The 20,522-nt window shown below is 40.6% G+C and overlaps 1 protein-coding gene across 1 annotated transcript; it reads right to left on the reverse strand.

Annotated features, from left to right (window-relative positions):
• Positions 1–1,304: 1,304 nt before the first annotated feature.
• Positions 1,305–20,457, reverse strand: ptenb (phosphatase and tensin homolog B). The gene is made up of 9 exons (XM_053639093.1): positions 20,352–20,457; positions 11,878–11,962; positions 10,670–10,714; positions 10,294–10,337; positions 9,939–10,177; positions 9,520–9,661; positions 6,153–6,319; positions 5,799–6,020; positions 1,305–5,559 (listed from the first exon to the last, which is right to left on the reverse strand). Exons 1-9 carry the CDS (start codon positions 20,428–20,430, stop codon positions 5,374–5,376), a joined length of 1,209 nt encoding a protein of 402 aa, XP_053495068.1. The 5' UTR covers positions 20,431–20,457; the 3' UTR covers positions 1,305–5,373.
• Between the last annotated feature and the right edge of the window lie 65 nt (positions 20,458–20,522).

Raw genomic sequence — 20,522 nt, forward strand, 5'->3', positions numbered from 1 at the left:
CTGCTACAGGAAGCGTGATGGTTTGTGTTCTGAAATGTCGCTGAACTAAAGCCCATTTTTCATATGGCTCTGCTACGGGATTTTCAAGTGCTCAGTTTGGGCCACTGAAATATTTTGCTGAGTCTGCATCTGGACCATAGTCCTCCAATTGAAGAACCACGCGCACACACGCGCACACACACGCACACACACACACACACACACACACACACACACACACACACGTGTAGCTTATTGAGTAATAATTCAATATGACAACGTGCAGGATAGAATTCAGAGGTTGTCCAACATAAACCGAACACTCCATGAAAGAAAAGCAAATCAGGAAAATTATAGCAGTAGTTCCGTCAGAATAGAAAATACAGAATAAACACTAATCAGTAGCTGAAATAAAACCTGTCGTAAGCTGCTTCTCTGATATTTAAGAGCAACCACTTGGTGAATATCCAATGCAAGCGAGCTCCAACCCTTGAGGAAATTTAAACAATAGCCCAACATTTCTTGCCTTTCACTCTTGGAGCATTCAGCAAATCTCACAGTTGGTGTTTTTTGGAATGTTGTTAAGGTTTGTAATCATTATATTCTGATGAGACTGAAGTTTTGTTTAGCTCCGTCATTATCAGCACAGTCTTCCCAAATCAGCCGCCGTCCTGCGGCACCGCAGAAGGTTAGCGAAACGGTTTTCTTGGGCCGTGACTGGGGAATACGTTCACATTTCCTACATAAACTCAGCCTAGATGGCTCCACTAGGTCCAGTGGAGACAGCGTTATTTACAGACAGCAGGGCCGGACAGTAAATCAGAGGTCGTTAGCAGTAACACATCCGCAGGTCAGTGCTAAGGCACACTGAAGCTCTGCTCAGGTACGTATTTACAGCCTTAGATTATCGGACTTACGGATGAAAACATCTCCCAAGTGTATTTTTATGAAGGACAAAATTGCATCCAAAGAGCAGTTTATTTACAAGTGGCTGTAAATATTTTTCAGTTCTGTCCCAATAATGTAAATTATTCACAAGAGGAATTTTCAAAGAAGTCAACAGAGAAAAAGCTTGGGGTTGGAGTCAAGCTGCTGCATGCTGCCATGAAATGTAAATATCACAAAGCTCCACTTCATGGGCTGCTTAACATCGAGAAAATAATGTAGAACTTCACTGTCATCGCACTACCTGTTCATTTGGTTAAAAAAAATTAAAATAATAATATGCCAGGCATTAGAAGAACATTCTAGCATAGCATTGAAGTTCTAACTGTATCAGGAAATATTCTCATATCGTAAATAATCTCTTAATAAGGCTGTAAAAGTTGACAAGAATGAGACTTTATTGGATTTATGTGGGGTTTATAACACTAAGATAAAGGGGAGTTTACACATACAATTACAAACAAACAAGTGATTTGTATGAGCATCATAACCTGTACATAACCTATACAATATTCATACATTGTTGGTTGTGTATTCTCAGTGCATAGCATTACACACAGAGCAACTGTTGCACATCACAAAATTATCTGAACAGGCTGAAATGGAATAAGGCTCTGTTTCTTCAAACGCCTGAAAATATACCGAGTTTACATTGCGCCTAAGTGGAACTGAACCCAGAGGAGAAGTGGAGAGGGGAAAATGAGGATGTGGCAGGGGCCAGAGCCCTGTGGGTCCTCTGCAGTGTGTAAAGCCCAGGTGAGTTAGTGCACAGTACCATCCTGTCAGTCTACATGCATGACACCATGTTCTAAAACTGGGTCTAAAACAAGCACTTTTTTTCTTTTTATTTAAGTAAACGAGGCACTTTGTGGTAACCACAGGCATCATAGCATATTGCACAAATCAGCTAAAACTAATGACATGAAACTTACACACTGGCACCTTAATATATTTTTTTTAAATCATTAAAGCTGAAACATAAAAAAATTTTTGATGCTGCCTGTGAGCTCCACACAAGTTTTTTGTTTTTTTTTTTTTTTTTAAACCCGTGCCACATAAAAAGGACGCAGATGGTTTCAGGTGTTTGTACTTGATGAGCTACAGTACTGAATCTAAGTTGTCTGAATGTGTTGGGGTTGACATGGGGGTGGGGTAGTAGAGTTTGTACTGATGTCCTTAAGTAGAAAATATGCTTCACTTTTTATGCGTATGCTAGGAATAGCATACAGTACGCGTGACGCAAATAGTCGGCATCATCAGCAGAGCACGCGTGGCATCACATGCACATTTAATTCTCTTGCACCATTTTAGCTGTTCCACAAGCTGGCAACAGTGACCCAGGGCTGCTGATTCTCAAGGTAGATGAAGAAAAAAAAACAAAAGGGAAGAGACGGAAACAAGTGAAGGTTGGAAAGGACCCGCATTTGTATAATTCTAGCCTTAAAGGAGTATAAGGATTTGTATATGGGTGCTAATCGTGGTGAAAGTTTGCCCAAGCATTGTTCTTCGTGTTGTGATTCTTCTTCGTTGTCGACCTTCACGCCAAATGACCTGCTTTACTGCTCTGTACCAACTCTTGTAGGCCAGGAGGGGTAGTGCAAGTTGTCTTAATGCGCATGCATCGATCGTCTGTGTACGCGTACATGTCAAATGGAGTATATTTTGAAAGTCTACGCGTACTACTGTGTGCATACACTAGCATAGGCATAAAAAACAAAAACAAAGTATACCAGAGGCTTAAGGATGGTCTGTGATGCAACACTATCTTGTGATGCCCTTGAACAGATTGGTCCGATTTAAAACATCACATTTTTGCTTGTATTTTCTCGTTTGTAAGTCGCTTTGGATAAAAGCATCTGCTAAATGACTAAATGTAAATAGTCAGATATCAGAATACCTGCAGAGGGGCTTATGAATACTGTCAGAAATAATCCTTTTTTCATGTTCAGTCAAAAAAAACAAAACAAAAAAAACCACACACACTACATAGTTCTATGGTGGATGCACAGATTATACCAAGACTTCATCTTTCATCCTACATATTCACTGCTTGCATGGCTTTTTACTGAGGGGGAACTACTGAAGTGTGTGTGTTGGGTGGGAAATACTGTTGACTGAAACCCTGCAAAAACCTGTAACCGTGCAAAAGTCTAGCACAATATGTTGCTCTGTTATAGTAGCTTTAAATAAGTACTATGTAGTCAGTGCTTGGGCAGAATGGTAGAAAGCAAGAGCAGAAAGTAAGCATCACCAACTTCAAATAAGGCAAAGAATACCTACCTACTGCCTTTGGATGAGAAACAAACAAACAAAAAAAAAATCAAGCTTAATTTTGGCAGGTTTTCAGTGATAAATTGTAAACAAAACAAAAAAAAATCTGAACCCTTGATTTGTAAGGATGTCTTTTTTCCTGGGTTGGCTACTGTACAGCTCCATTACTCTGAAGAGTATTCTTTTGAAAAGAAAGCGAGTTGTACAGCACATGTGTAGAGTCGGTGAGAAAAGTGAAGCCATGACATCAACGGCAGGAAAAAGGCAGCTTGCTCACTACCCCTCACCCCTAAGCGATGATCCAAGAGATTCTTCTTATTTTTTTTTTTTTTTTTGTTCTGGCTCACGGTGAGAGATGTTAAAAATTTGGCATGCAGGCGGGGAAAGAAAAAAAAAATTATACATATTTAAATATCACACATATATATAAAAATATAGATATTTAAATATGTATATATTTTTTTTTTAATCTGTCTCACTAAGTCTGAAGCAAGCACAAGACATAAAAAAAATCTGTAAAATCTGTAGCTGCACCTCATTCCAAAAGGAATGAATCATGTTCAAGATTATAGGGAGAAGGGGCTTTAAAAATGTAGAGAACCCAGCCAGCCAGTCAGACAGGAGATGTAACAGTCAGAGCACATACACAAGTAGCACATCTGACAGAAGCACCCCCACAGAGACACACATTCCTGGCTCTGAAATTATTGTTCATTGTAAGTTTGTAGTTTGGCAGTTTGTAAGCACCACTGTTGAATAAGTAAATGATCCAGGTTTCATTAGACCACACAATAAGGCTACAAACAGTCTGAGGAGCCAAGAATCTGATGTCCGACCCAAAAAAACAAACACGAGGCTAAAAGAAAGAAAAGAAGAAGAAAAAAAGAAAAGAAAAAAAAACAGATGGGGAGAAAATGAAACTATGGCATAAAACTCCAGATGAGGTTTCTTATTAGCACTTGGGGGAACACAAGCTTACATTCAAGTCTCTTTCATACACAGCGTTCAGCAGGTATTTCTCCACACAGCCAGGCCACGATCACAAGTCCCTCGCCACAAGCAAACCGTCAAGCACACAAGCTCAGACTAGCGTGTGATTCGACCCACCATGGCCACGCAGAAACCTCAAGACAAGTTCCGTCTCATTGTTAACGTAGTGACGCGGTAAACAGCCTGACTGACTGACGTTCAGAGCTTAAAACAAGAACCCAGAAGAGATCTGCTCTGTGCCAACTGATTAATTACACATTAGCAGTTTCAATAGGGAAAAACCCATGTGATATAAAATATAATGCCACTGATGGCTTAACAATTAATACTAATACACCTGGTGAGAGAATGACATGGGGTGTCACCTGGTAACTAAACATAACCAAACCTTAATGCCAGCAGAAACGTCGCATATGAAGGGAGAAAAATAAAACTGTATAACATTTATTCATCAACATGGATACTAATTCAATTAGCATGCAAACCTTTGTCCACTATTTTGTCAACATTATTGCAACACTGGTTTCCCTGCTGTGGTAAAGTGAACATAAAAACAGCACACCACTGACAGAATATCGGGGTTACTGTGTTTTCCTGCTGCATTTGCGGTTAACAGACAAGGGTAGGAGGGAGGGGGCAGTTAAAACCTCATATAGCCTAATATGCAGAAGAATCATTATTACTACATTAGTGGCAATGATGCTAGCAGACTATGAAAGTTTGCACTTCCCTATTATTTAAGGGGTGGGTTAGTCTGCGGACAGCACGGAAAGCTTCACAGTAGGTAAAACAGAAGGCCTGATGGATGGACGATTTGTGCACTAGAGGAGGGCACACGTAGGGGATGGACACTGACTTTAGCACTGGCCTCGTTATGAACAAGAAATGCAGCAGCACACTTCACCCCCTCCACCCGCTCCCAGCTATGGAGGTGTTAACAACTTTGTCAATAAAAAGGGGCAAACGAAAAAAGCTAATTGGTCAGAGATAGTGTCCCTAAAAACGGAGGCATCTTACATGAGAAAATGTCCCACTTATGTACTTCTGTTTCGGAGAGGCAAAAAGAAAAAGAAAAAAAAAAAAAAAAAAAGGACTTGCTTTCAGTTCGTATTCAAGTTTTCTCCTTTTTACAACTCTAGTTTATGCAAAGATTCTTTTTTTTGTCTTCCCATAAACAAAACAATAAGTTCAAACTTTCGTTATCTGCGTGTGTTGATCATCGTCCAGCTGTTCGTTTTCTGGGTCTGAATCCGTTGTGTCAGAATATCGATAATGGTCCGGTTCATTGTCACTAACATCCGGGGTTACACACGCTGAAGTGCTGGCCTCTGAGTTGGATGGTTCCTCCACTGTTTTTGTGAAAAACAGCTTCACCTGTGAGAGAAAGCAAAACCCAAACCCAGAGTTTGAAATGTATAAGTGCTAAAACTAAAAAATAAATTTAAAAAAATAAATAATAAAAAAAAAACACATACTGACATTCTCCTTTAATGAATGCTGCATTTCAGAACAGTTTCCCATGTGTTATGGACATTACTCAAATTAGACTAACCTAATGACATCTTACTACCAGATACCGCATTGGTGTGTATTCGGTGCGAGCCTGAACTCACCTTGAAGTTTGGGGAAAATAATCTGTTGGCTTTGTCTTTGTTGGCCTTGTCCAGGTCATTCTTTGTTAAAACCAGGATTAGATAATCCTTGTCATTCTCCCCCCTCTCTGTGCTCTGGATCCCATCCAGGTCCTTCAGTAAACTCCCGTTTTCTACCTTCTCCGAGTTCTCCTCTGGTCCAGGGATGAAGAAAGTGTTCACCCAAAAGTGAAACATCTTGTCCTGTAAAATATTCACAACAGGGTAATTTTTTCACATCCTATTAAATTTAGAATCGATGAAAACTTTTCAGCCTCCGCAACATGACTGCGGTTCCTTTGTGCCGAAGCTGTGGCTGATTTAAGGGCTGCGTACCTTTTTCTTCATCATGTTCTGTTTGTGAAAGAACTCCACTTTGATGTCTCCACACACAGGCAGCGGCTGGGGAAACTCAAAGTGCATGTATTTGTCTTCACGCCGCGTGTGTGCTGGGTTAGATGTGTGGATTTTCACCTTCAGCTGGTACACCACAAACTGTGGATCTGTGTGGGAGACATTTGCAAGCGATTACTCTCCTCGGAGCACATTCGTATACAGTGCGTTCAGAAACTATTCAGACCCCATCGTTTTGTCCCCCCCATTGTGTTATGTTGCAGTTTTATGCCAAAATGCTTTTAAAAATTTCCCACATCAATTTACACTCCATAACCCATAATGACAAATCAAAAACCAGATGTGCAAAATTATTAAAAATAATAAAAACTGAAATATCACATCAACATAAGTATTCAGACCTCTAACTCAGTACTTAGATAAAGCACCTTTGGAAGCGATTACAGCCTCAAGTCTTTTTGGGTATGATATGACAAGCTTTGCACACCTGGATTTGGGGATTTCCTGCCATTCTTCTCTGCACATCCTCTCAAGCTCGGTCAGGTTTGAAGGGGATTGTCGGTGATCAGCCATTTCAGGTCTCACCAGAGATGTTCGATTGGGTTCAAGTCCAGGAACTGGCTGGGCCACTCAAGGACATTCGCAGAGCTGTCCCTAAGCTACTCTTGCATTGTGCTTAGGGTCACTGTGCTGTTGGAAGGTAAATCTTTGGCCCAGTCTGACATCCTGAGCACTCTGAAACATGTCTTCATTAATGAGCACTCTCTATTTTGCTGTGTCCAGTTTTCCTTCTACCCTGACCAGTGCCCCAGTCCCTTCTGCTGAAAAACATCCCCACAGCACAATGCTACCACCAGCAAGGAACTTAGGAAGTTATTGCGCAGGTGACAAACAGTACCTGGTTTCCTCCAGACATGACTCTTGGATTTGAGGCCAAACAGTTCAATCTTCGTTTCATCAGACCATTCATTCAGTTCCGCTTGGCCACTATGCCATGAAGCCCAGATCGGTGAAGAGCTGCAGTGATGGTTGACCTTCTGTAAGTTTCTCCCATCTGCACACATGATCTCTGGAGTTCTGGTTGAGTGACCATCAGGTTCTTGGTCACCTTTCTTACCGAGGCCCTTGTCCACCGATTGCTCAATTTGGCCAGATGGCCAGCTCTAAGTCCTGGTTGATCCAAACTTCTTCCATTTAAGAAATATGGAGGACATTGTGCTCTTGGGAAATTCAATGGAGCAGAATTTTTTTTTGTAACCTTCCCCATATTTGTGCCTCAACACAACCCTATCTGAGATCTACAGGCAGTTCCTTTGACCTCATGGCTTGGTTTTTGCTCCGATATGCATTTTCAACTGCCAGACCTTATATAGACGCATGTGTGTGCGCGTGCGCGCCTTTCCAAATTGTGTCCAATCAACTGAATTTGCCACAGGTGGACTCCAATCAAAGTGCAGAAACTCTGCAGAATCAGTCATAGCAAAGGGTCTGAATGTCAATTTGATATTTCCGTTTTTTACTTTTTAATAAATTTGCAAAGTTATCACAAATCTGGCATTTGCTTTGTCATCATGGGGTATGGAATGTAGATTGATGTGGGGGGAATTTTTTTTTTGTTAAAGCATTTTAGTATAAGGATTGAACATAAAATGTGAAAAAAAAAAATGGAGTCTGAGTACTATATGAATGCACAATATAGACACGCACCAATCAGCTATAAAATTAAAACCACCGACAGGTGAAGTGAATAACATTGTGGGATATATTTGCCAGCAAGGAACAGGGAGTTCAGTCAGTTGATGTGTTGTAAGCAGGAAAAACGAGCGACCTTGATGAGGGCCAAATTGTGATGGCTAGACAACTGGGTCAGAGCATCTCCAAAACAGCTGGTCTTGTGGGGTGTTCGGTATGCAGTGGTTAGTACCTACCGAAAGTGGTCTAAGGAAGGACAACCGGTCACCGGGATAGGGTCATGGGTGCCCAAGGATCACTGATGCACGTGGGGTGGCGAAGGCTAGCCCGTCTGGTCCGATCCCACATAAGAGCTACTGTAGCACAAACTGCTGAAAAAGTTAATGCTGGCTCTGATAGAAAGATGTCAGAACACACAGTGCATTGCAGCTTGCTGTGTATGGGGCTGCGTAGCCGCAGACCAGTCAGAGTGCTCATGCTGACCCCTGTACCTACAATGGGCACATGAGCATCAGAACTGGACCTTGGAGCAATGGAAGAAGGTGGCCTAAAAGTGGTCAGATGAATCATGTTTTCTTTTAAATGCCTCGCTTACATGGGGAAGAGATGGTACTGGGAAACCTTGGGTCCTGGCATTCATGTAAATGTTACTTTGACAGTACCACCTACCTAAACATTGTTGCTGACAAAGTACACCCCTTCATGTCAGCAGTATTCCCTAAAGGCAGTGGCCTTTGAGCAGGAGTCCTGCCATACAAAATTTGTTCAGGAATGGTTTGAGGAACATGACAGACTTCAGTGTTTACTTGGCCTCCAAATTCCCAAGATTGCAATTAAATCGAGCATCTGTGAGATGTTCTGGACAAACAAGTCCAATCCATGGAGGCCCCACCTCACAACTTGCAGGACTTAAAGGATCTGCTGCTAAAGTCTTGGTGCCAGATACCACAACACACCTTCAGAGGTATTGTGGAGTTCATGTCTCGACACTTCAGAGCTGTTTTGGCAGCACAAGGGGGACCTACACAATATTAGGCAGGTGGTTTTAATGTTATGGCTGATCGATGTATAAACAAACACACACACTCTAATAACTATCTATGCCTGACTGGTGAAGGATGAGCTTAATAGTACAATTCTAGCCATTATTCAAGTGTACTTATTAAAATTAACCTCAGAGTCAGAAAGCATTTATTTTAAAAAAATTTTTAAAAAAGACTGCAACCCATGACAATAAAGTTGACAGCCAAATGGATATCTTAGAGATACACACGGTCCCTTTAAGATCGTCTTGGCAGATTGGCTCAGTAACTGTCGTAAGGACATCATTATGATGATCAATGAGTCTTCATCTGTTACGAAGTGAGTTGCCTGTATATGAGGTGTCCAGACAAGAGCTAAAATTTCAAACCAAAGTAAGCACAAGTGAACTGATGATCTGGAAGTCATAAGACTTGTCAGAGAAAACTGCATTAAAAATGCACACTTTTGCCTCAAGGGCTACTTCGGTAAAAATGTTACCCAATATGATCATTCAGAGCTTGAAAAAAGTATGGATGTGGGGGTGGGAGTCTCTAGTTAGAGCACCAAGAGTGCCTTGACAGGTTAAGTGAGAATTCAAGAACTAATAGCAGCTCAGACTCCGCTCAGTACTTACTACAGGTCCCACCACTGAACATGGGCACCGTCTCAAACATCATCTTGTGAAAGAGCAGTGCCACCGGTTTGTAGTCGAGCTGGTTCTTCAGAAGGTAGCTGTAGTAGTAGACGTATCGCCTCTGACTGGGGATCGTCACACCCTGTAAACAGCAAATCACCAAAATGTCTTCCTCACTTTGCTTCACATTACAGACAATACTGAAACTTTGATCAAATTCAGTTGATGGACTAACCCAGACATTACTTCAGCAAAGCTAATGACTCCCTGAGTCTTCCTATAGTATTAAACAGTCGCTGTATTTTATCAAATTCAATCATGTGTAAACCTGATTAAGCATCTGGTGCAGTGAAAAATGTAAACAGAGTCCAATTATTGACCCTGCACGAACCCATGCAAAGATAAGGCTCTGTAATTACCTTCTTGTCTCTGGTCCTGACCTCTCCGTAGAAGTCCAGAGCCTCTTTTGCTTTCCCGAACTTGCCTCGGTGTAATAAGTATGCGCAGATCATTACACCCGTCCGGCCCTTGCCAGCTTTACAATGAATGGCAGCCACATGATTGTCATTTTCACTGAGCCACTTATCCAAGTCTTCACAGAACGGTTTGATGAGCTCCAACTGTGGAGGATTATGATCTTCAAACGGGAATTGTGCAACTGCAGGAGACAAACAGAAAGGTCAATGACTTACTACTAAAGCCTAATTATTTCGGGTTGGGGGATGGATTTTGGGGTGGGGGGGGTTGATGGGCTTTGCATGTTTGGCATCTTACCTCTGCAATTAAATTTGGCAGCATCATAATGTCTCTCTGCACATCTGAAAAATCAACGACAAAACCCATGGCCTGTATTAGCATACTCACAGGACCAAGGAAAAAACATCCATTTCAGGTAGGTGAGCACAAAATGAAACAATAGATTAAATTTAATCTTATCGTGGTTTATAAATAACCAGTTAAGTCCAAGAAAACAGCTCAAAAGATATGAGGACATTTCGTTTTTTAGGATAACACACATTTAGTCCCGTTTTATATCCTACTTTACGGCTGAAAGAAATACAGACTGATTTATTAGCTGCCTAATAAAGCAGCTGGCACAATGACTCAAAAAGAGAAAACGTGGAAATTATACGAGTTAACGTATACTTACAGATTATATATCTTGTAATGATTTTTATGCTTCGAATCCAGAAACCTATGGAGAGAAAGTGATAATTACATTTCCAGAAACATACGATGTTGAAAGTTGCATCTGTCTCTACGCCTCTCTACTTCTGTCCAAAACCACCGTCTGATGAGTGTGGCTCTCGGCATGCAGTAGACCATTACAACACTCGCACCACTGACAAACACTATTTCAGAGTGGTCAAATGCACTGGTGTTTCTGCCATTTATATACTACGAGGGCTACAAATGATCTGTGGCAAAAAAAGTCACTACATTTTCATATCTTTTTCCTCCTACATTATGTTTTTATTAAAAAAATAAATAAATAAATCCCCCCACACACACATATTTAAACGAAGCATGCATGAATTCCTGTGCTGACCTTCTGCCCGAGTAAAAGTAGCATTCATTTGCTGCATTACAATGGAGATCATCTCCAATTTCAGATAAACTAGTTTAACGTGCATATTAAGTGACGCAACTCGGCAGAATTCCATCAATCAGAAGTGAGACGGTGCGACAGAGCTGAGAATCATATAGCTCCTTTTCTTTCCCAAACATGTTCGTTCTCCAAATGTCACCGAGTGCATCGTGTTCAGATGGGAGGAGTTGATCAAGGTCAACGAGATAGAGCAGTTTAAGCCTAAACAAACATCCAAGCTAGAGCTGGGCAAGATGACGAAATAATGTTAAATTATGTCACAGACTTCTGAGAGTTTGCAAATATCGTGATTTCATTTTATAAATACATATGTATATTTTTAAAAATATTAAAAAAACCAATAAAGATTTGTTATAATCACAAACTGATTGGATGGTAGTAAAAATGTTTAAATAATTTGATATTTAACACTGAAAATGAGAAAGGTGGAATTCGGTAAAAATTTCAACATTAAAAACACGCACTGATTTTACTGTTGACGGTTTTGCTGGGTTTCTTAGCAAACTTGGCGTCTTGTATCTTAGAAACGTCATTGTCTATCGTGATGCGATATATTTTTGCCAAGCAGAATTAAAGCAGACAGTCATCATCTCTTCCACATCTCATACCCTAAACCTTATTCCAATAAGCTTGAAGACCCAAAATGAGAAAAACACTGCAACAGACGATTTGGGGGTGGGGGTGAAAGCAGAAGCAGGTTTAACATTGTATGAATTGTCCTGTTAAAGTCATAAGTGAGAGCCACTTACCGTACAACGTCATCTATGTTGTTTCTGTACACCCCCTCGAGTCTCTCAGCAGGAAAGCCCATAGCAATTATGTTGGGATAAATATCTGTTCTGCAGAATTAAGGAAACCCAGCAAAGACATTTCTGGAGAACTGACAACGTTTCAGCCAACAAAAACGGCCATCGCCACATTCTGGAACGTAACTGCGCGTTTTCGGTCCGTTATGGCTTCTGAGCATACTTCATCTCCGTAGAACCACAAAAGGGTGAGCCAAGGGGTACGTTACATTACATTACAAGAAACACTTCGTTTCAGACAGAGAGAGAAGCAAAAGCACAAAGGCAACAATAAGCCAAACTAGAACTTCAACTACTCATCTAACGTGGCATCCTACTATCAGTGTGCAGCAAGAGGCCAGAGAGCAGACTCCTGGCTAATACACAACAGATGGGCCTCACTGCAAGAGACTGATGCATGGACCTCTAACCCAGAAGGCCACACAGGGGCACTAAATAAATCACGCTGCGCCTCGGCCCGGCCTGGAATCGCTTTCCTTCCTCACCTTTCGATAACAAGTGCCATGAGAGCTCATCAGTCCTCGCTGCCTGACATTCACACAGAGCAGTGGAGCAGCACACACGCAGGGCTGGAGACATGCTTCTTACGACAGGAGCACCTCACGTCACTGCTCGGCTCAAGAGAGAAACGTGTATACAAAGAGGTGAGAAGAAACGGCGTCATAGGGCTGGGGAATATGATATAACGGCGATAAAATGTGTCAATACACTTTCAAATAATTTTTAAAAAAATCATTACAAACTGACTGGAAGCAGCTGATGTTAAAGATGTTCAAATTCTGTACTTAAAAAAAAAAAAAAAAAAAAAAAAAAAAAAAAAAAAAAAAAAACACACACACAACAACATTCTGTTAGTAAAGATTCTCCGTTATTCCTTTTTAAATTAACTGAATAACAAAATATTTATATAGAACAGATGATGTATGCAACAAATAAAATCTATATAATGATGCAGATTGTGTATCGCAAGAACGCCTTTGAGTAATCGTGATATTTGTCATATCGCCCATCGAGCCAGCAACTCCACTCCCGCAGTAGGGAAACGCTTCGAACACGTTCACTTACATCTAGTGAACGAGACGGACACGCCGAACAGGAAATGCCTTCTCCAAGGTAAGCCCTTTTCTAGATTCATTGTTACACTCACCGATGCAATTCCCTCGACTTAATGTAGAGACCCTCACAGAATTCACACAACTAAAAGCCAGACTAGCATGTCATTCCACCATGTTCTTATTTTTACAAGGAAAGCCAACATAAGACATACCACGTCTGTCCGAATAAGCGTAACTGTCCCTGGATCTCGCATACAAAGTGAAACCGTCTGCACAGTTGCGTTTTGTGTTCACGTGGTGTTCGCTTCGTGATGGACCCTTACTGAAAACTATTAAATGAGCCTTCTGATCATCAGAACCGTTCCCTTCTATTATGAAATGTACGATAATGCAAAGACCAAAGAGGAACCATTTACCGCTTGAAGGTCCACTATAAACAACAATAAACCGAGAGCAAATGGCAAAGCTGATCCATTTTGTAAACATTCAGGCTCAGCGTTGTTGAGATTACTGTACACATAACTGCCGAGACAGCCTGGGAATAGTTAGTGATGAAATTCAGTTGTAGAGCTCACATAATGTCACGTTATCTACAAATAACATTTTGCCAACAAACAAACATGAATACACTGTGAAACAATAATACATTGTGAATTTATAAGAAAGACACATAAGTGTGCATGCGAAATACAAATCCTCTTCCTACCCACAGACCAGCTGGCATCCATTGCCCTTTCTGTTATTTTCAACGTTATGCACATCATATTATTTCATCATTTATACTCAAGTCATACAAACTCATCAGAACTTAATTTGTCAACATCTGGTGTTTCTATGGTCTAATGCCGCTGCGGTTCGTTTGGTAGGAGGCATTTTTAAACTGACACGCACTAACTATGAGAGGGTCTCTGAACTGAACAGCTTGATGTCTGCAGTTTCCTTTTGTGCAGAAACCCTTTATACGAAAACCAAGCTCAGCACTACAGACACCTACTTTAAAAAGATATCACAACAGATTGTATGGCATTTCTATTTGTCATATAGAATAAAACAGAAGCAGATTACGTCTGATGTCTACACACAGACAGAGTACTGAGAGTACTGTGAGAGAGAAAGTGTGAGTACTGAAAGAGAGAGAACAGTACTGTGAGAACTGAAAGAGAGAGTACTGAGAGTATGAGTACTGCAAGAACTGAGAGTACTGAGAGAAAGAGAGTGAGTACTGAAAGAGTACTAAAAGAGAGAGAGAGAACAGAGTACTGAAAGAACAGTACTGAGAGAGACAACTGAAAGAGACAACTAAAAAAGGGGGAGAGAGAGAGAGAGAGAGAGAACACCGCATGTCACTGTATTTAATCAGTCTGCAATGATTTCCTTCATTACACATGTTTACATAAACACAACCTAAGACTTCATAAGTACCATGAAGTTTATATCAGGCCAAAAATACAAATCATACAGTCCCTCTAGGATTTTGCAATTATGCGATCGCAGAAATTAACGTAAAATCAAGCGAACTCGACAATATTCGGAGTAGCCTGAAATGTTTCTAAATTACAGCAGATTTGGGACAAGACGCGTCATGTGACGTCGTCAACACAACCTTCAGCCAAAGTCCTCTTTGATTCACGTGCATCGAACATGAGTACAGCTAAAAAGGTCTCATTTGCCAACAAACATCACTGCAAAAGACTGCGCAGAACTATTTTGTGCAACTGCAATTTCGCCAACTAAAGTTTGTTTGTATTTGGATTTATTGCCATACCGGCTTCAATGGCTATTACATGGCAAATACAGGTATTTATCAGACATAAAACAATATTCAGTATTAATACAAATAATAATAAATAACAGAATAAATAAAAATAAAAACACCACAATATAATTCACCAATTCAGGTAGTTTTCCCCAGGAAAAAAAAATAATAATAAAAAAAATTTGAAAAGGCACAAAAAAATTAATAAATAAAAATGCAAGTTGCATCGCAAGTTTGGGGGGAAAAAAACCCAGCGGCAATAATCAATCAATTTTGGCTGCAACAATCACAAAAAAAATACTTCGCGAAATCCTGTACGGACTGTATAATACCCTAATTACACTGTTCCACACACTGTTTAATCCTCACCCGCACACTTTTCTGACTTTAGATGCACACACTGGCCTGCAATAAGACCTTTCCCTCTCACACAAACAGTGCTGTGCTTAAAACTGACATTTGAGTCACTGTTGTTGGACATGAGGATGATATGAACAGCTTCCCCCCCCCAAAAAAACAAAAAAAACTCAATCTTGGGGCCAATTCTCTGAAACTCTTTACTGCATTCAAATTCCACACGAACTTCCAGTCCAACTCCCTCAGTTTTCTGATGTCTTTAAACTTCTTCCATTATCTTGACTGATATCAAACAAGTACACAAGCTCTGGAAATTAATCCAATCCTGCCAATACTCCAGCCTTTATTCGTCAAAGCTGCACAGATTTGAGCGTTCAGAATGACGTCTGAATAAATCTGTGTCCGCTTCATGAAACTCGCATGACATCCAAACAGCGATTTGAGTGTAAATGATGAATCAGCTTCAGCTGCATGGACGAGCTGCCACCCACTAGTCCCTTATTTACACGACATGTCCTCGTTTACTCTCGAATACATCCAACTTACATGAAATTCTTTCTAGTTTATGCAGGGGTTTTGATAGTAAATTGTTCAGCTGGCTATCAAGATCTGAAGAACGAGAGGAAAAAAAGGCAGTCCAAAATGAATAAGAAGGGAAACACACTTATAGGAGCTTTTCTCCAAGGTTGCGGATATGGAAATACAGAGGTGTCCTCCATCTCTTCCCATAAAGCTGTTAAAAGGCTATAATCAGGGAGAAAACTGAACCGTTTCCAAACTCACCTGCAGGTAAGCAATGTGAACTATATTTATAGCTAGGATTTTATTCACCACACAGACACTGCACTGGCAAACCATATTTCCACAGAACGCTCAAATTAATTTCTTGTAGCCCGAGCGAGCGAGCAAAAACCCGTTTCCACATACTGTGCTGATACAGAAACATGTCCTTCCTCAGCTAAATTATTTGTTTCACCAACCAAGCTATGAATAGCCTTCCTAATCAGTCGTTAATCACCAGTTCAACATCACGATTGTTCAACTGAGCATTCAGAAATCCATCAGTGTTTAGACTAAAACTCAAATACAGCGCCATTTACTTTCAACTCTAAATGTCCTATTGTTGTCTAAAAATGTAGAGCGCATACTGAAAACACATTAAAAAGGAGTAATCCAGCGGTTTTCAACCTGGTCTCCATCTACACATCTGTAATGCATGTATGTTAACCACAGACAAGAGCTTCAACATGTTTTCCTGTTTCCAGTATATTCAAAGCTCACTTATGAGTCATGGCGCATTTGTTGGAGCAGACAATAAACGTTTTGTAAAAACGCATTCATAGATCGGACTCATTTCAGAGTATTGAAGGTGATGGGTTAGCAATGGAGTCGTCAGGAAAGTGTTCAAGTGCACGAGTTGGATCGAGAGCCACGATTTGTGTCTGTCCTTTGACGTATTTCCTTTTGAAACAGGAAGTCAAGACGGGAGAGTGTCGAAGGACTTGAGTGATTTTCACAATATATACTGCACCTCACAGCCAATCTAAAGAAACTTTTAGCAAGCCAGCTAAATAAGCAACCAAGAGTGTTAACTGCTGTTTTCAGCTGTGTAGGATTTCTCACTGCCAATTTACCCACTGCGACTTTGTTGTTCAGTATCCTAGAACAGAGGTTTCCAACCGCTGTGTCTTGGTTTCGTACCTCTGCAGCAATAGCAGAGAGACAAGCTTTAGTGACGAGCTTCATGATCTCAATCTTCGCTCGTTCACTGCATCATACACAAGCTGCCTATACTATCTACATCTAACACATAGACCATCACAGACCATGTTGTTTAGCAGTGAGGTCACGCTGATTTCGGAGGAGGAATGAATACTGACACACGGTTTTTAAAAGGAACAGTTTGGTTGTGCAAAAAGCTGCACAACCAAAACTACATGAATGACCACATTTAATGCTGAATAGAAGCCAGTACAGAGCGATACCTGCAGTTTGTTCACAGGCGAGAGACATGTGCCTTCTAGAGAGCATTCGATTGGAAGCAAATCAGACAATCACAGGATGAGTCATCAAAAATCTTTCGCTGTTTTCATGGAAATGATAAACTGGCAAATTTAAATATCTGGAAAAACATGTCATTTCTAAAAGACATATTAGGATTTCATGGACACTTTACATCCATAGTTCAACCAAAAAAATTAAATCTCCGTCAGTGGTTACTTACCATCATGTCGTTCCAAACCCACAAGACTTTTGTTCATCTTCGGGAACACAAATGAAGACATTTTTAATGAAACCTGGGAGATTTCTGTCCCTCCACTTACAGTCCATGGAGGGGCTTTACAGTCCAATCCCGACAAAAAAAACAAAACAACAACAACAAAAAAAAAACTCCGCTTTGATGTCAACACAATACGCATGCATCGTGGTTCTCTTGAAAATGCGGAGGAGATCTACGCGGAAGTGAAGATATTTCATAACTAGGAGACGTAATTTTACATTTTTGGGCACACAAAGCATTTGTATTGCTTCATATCGGTAGGATTAAACCACTGGAGTCACATGGGTTACTTTTATGACGCCTTTATGAACTTTTTGGAGCTTGAAAGGTTTGGTTACTTTGACTGTAAATGGAGGGACAAATCTCCCACGTTTCATTAAAAATGTCTTCATTTGTGTTCCGAAGATGAACGAAAGTCTTACAGGTTTGAAACGACATGATGGTGAGTAACTGATGACAGAATTTTTATTTCTGGATGAACTATCCCTTTAAGTAATGGAAATGACTTTTTATCATTTTGCTACAACGTTGGAAATTTAAATAAAGCTATAGGAAGAGCTTTTGTACGACGTCTCATTTACGTCTAATTTCCTTTAAGACACTCCCTGTATTATCAGTATAACAATTATAGCTTTGAATGCACGTCACAGTTGCGGTAAACCGTTTAGATGCAAAAGCTGCACTTAGACGTCTTATTTCTGTCTTGCATCTTCCATTTTTTAGTACAGGGAAATGTCAAAATGAATGTCATAATCTCACACACACACACACACGTACACACGTGCTATAAACGCAGTGGATAGAGTGCTGGAGCATTCCTTTAAACAATTTCAGGCACATACGAGTACAACACCAGGTTTATGCAAAGAGAAAATTAATGCAAATCTGACAAGGATGACTGCACACATGCACTTCAAAAAAGAGAAAGAAAAAAAGGAAAAAAATGAATTATTTCATAAATGGTAACACTATAGCCTTTAGGTTCAGTAGCACCATGTGGTCTGCTAGGGCCTATAGTTTCAAGAACACCATCTGGTCTACTTCTGTGAGAGCAGATAGGTTTACTTATATAAAAGCAACTAATTAGTTCTGGATGGGAATTTGAATCTGTAGCAAGTTCAGGCATCATGTAATCGAGGCCTAAATAAAACGGATGGCAATTTGTGCTCTCACACGAGAAAGAAGAAATCCTGCTAATAAATCTGCCGACTACGTGCGACTTTTACCCTGGAATGCTGGAAGAAATGCTACACCTAGAAAGCAAGGTGAATGAGATGCCATGACATAAATACCTAGCTCATGACTAAAGCAGAAAAATGCGAAACTTCACAAACGCGACGTGAAAACGAATACTTTGTGTGATGAGGCTGAAGTTTCACCAGCTAAACACTAAACCAATACGATTCATCACTAATCTGTCGAGAAGTAATGAATGTAACTCAGTAGCAGTTGTTTGGAGATTTGCCTCCAAACTCCAGTCTATAATGGAGACTATGCCTTGGTGACTAGCTGATGAGTTAAAGTACACGATTAAATAGGTAAGAATACTAAATCCTCACAAGTGCCATGACTGTCCACAAATGGAGAATCGACACCCGTGGAACTAGTCTCAGCCACTACACACAAACACACACCGCAGGGGACCTTTTAACATCTACCACAACTGCCAATATAATTTTAAGAAACTGAACATGGAAAAAGGATCACCACTTCATTGAATAGGCAGGGTGGCTCAAACATCAGGGCTCTGCACTAGTGATCAGAAGGGTTATGAGTTCGAATCCTCTGGCACAGGGATTCAAACTCAACCACCGTTGGACCCCTGAGCAAGACCCTTAACCCTCAGCAGCTGAACTCAACCATAGATCACTTTGGATATAAAAGTGTCTGGCTAATGAGCTGTGAGCTCATGTGTGAGCTGTGCAAGTGTGTGTGTGTTAGTCCCAGACTGTAAGGCATTCGGACCATCAAGCTGGACAGTAAAGATGTAAAGAGGAGTGCAATGCAAGCATTCTCCACATAGAAATGCAACATGCAGATACACGTGAAGCCTCTGTTCGCCTCCCAAACACACAAACCGTTCATGCATCCTGGTCTCAAAATATCGTGAAAAAAATAATTAAATAAAAATGCAATCGAACAAGATCTTCACACAGAGTCCTAAAATAATAAGGACTATTACCAGTGTAAACGGACCGGACAAATCGCAACGAAGAAAATGTTATCGCCTTAACCCCCCAAAGATCTCGGACTTCTTTCTCGGATACAAGCAGTTCAATTTGGCAATCTGTTTGGTTTAAAGGGGCTCTTAACATCAGCCATTTTCTGCGAGCAGCTGATGCAATGCTCCTTTGTGTGTAGCCCTGATGGTGAGTGTAATCTTGCGTTATGTAGGCCAGCCGATCCTGTGCGCACAGCACCACACCAAGCTTTTGTTTCTGATCAAAACCCAAGCCAGCTTCAGCAATATCACGTCTACACCAACCATCACATGGACCAGCGGCAGAAGAAAGAAAGAAAGAAATATCATATGTAAATAAATAAATAAATAAAATCACTAAGCGAAGCACAGAAGACAGGATATTCAGCAGCTAGTCTACAACCTTTTGAGCAGAACAGAGACACTGAAGCGGCCAGCATCAGCTCCGGGCCAACTGAAACCCCAGACATTACAAGTGTAATGGACACACGTGTGATGATCCTGATACTGCAGAATCAGCTTTAACTCTGGATCGAGATGCCATGTCATGATGGCACTGAAATCAAGGTTTCTCTCTGACAGGTTGACAATGTCAATAGCTTGAGCATAAACGGGTTAAAATGTCTATTTCATTTCCCTCACTGATGCTCAGTTAATCTGACCAGGGTTCAAAACCTCATTCGCATACATCACACACACACACACTCGAAATTAATATGATTAAATAAAGAAATAAATATGAAGTAGGTGTGATTATAAAGAGGATACACGTCAAGTCCAAATCAAACCCATCCTCCTGGTATCTCCTTTTGTTTCGGCTGACCATCTTCTGTATGATCGTAGCCATAGCTGTGAAAGGAGTCTTTAGGGTTTTTAAAGTAATAGAGAGTATCGTGGCCTCCGGGTGAAATGCCGTCGTTAAGGCTTTTTTTCCTCTTC

This window comes from Ictalurus furcatus, chromosome 13 (assembly GCF_023375685.1).
Source record: "Ictalurus furcatus strain D&B chromosome 13, Billie_1.0, whole genome shotgun sequence".
NCBI classification, from domain to species: domain Eukaryota; kingdom Metazoa; phylum Chordata; class Actinopteri; order Siluriformes; family Ictaluridae; genus Ictalurus; species Ictalurus furcatus.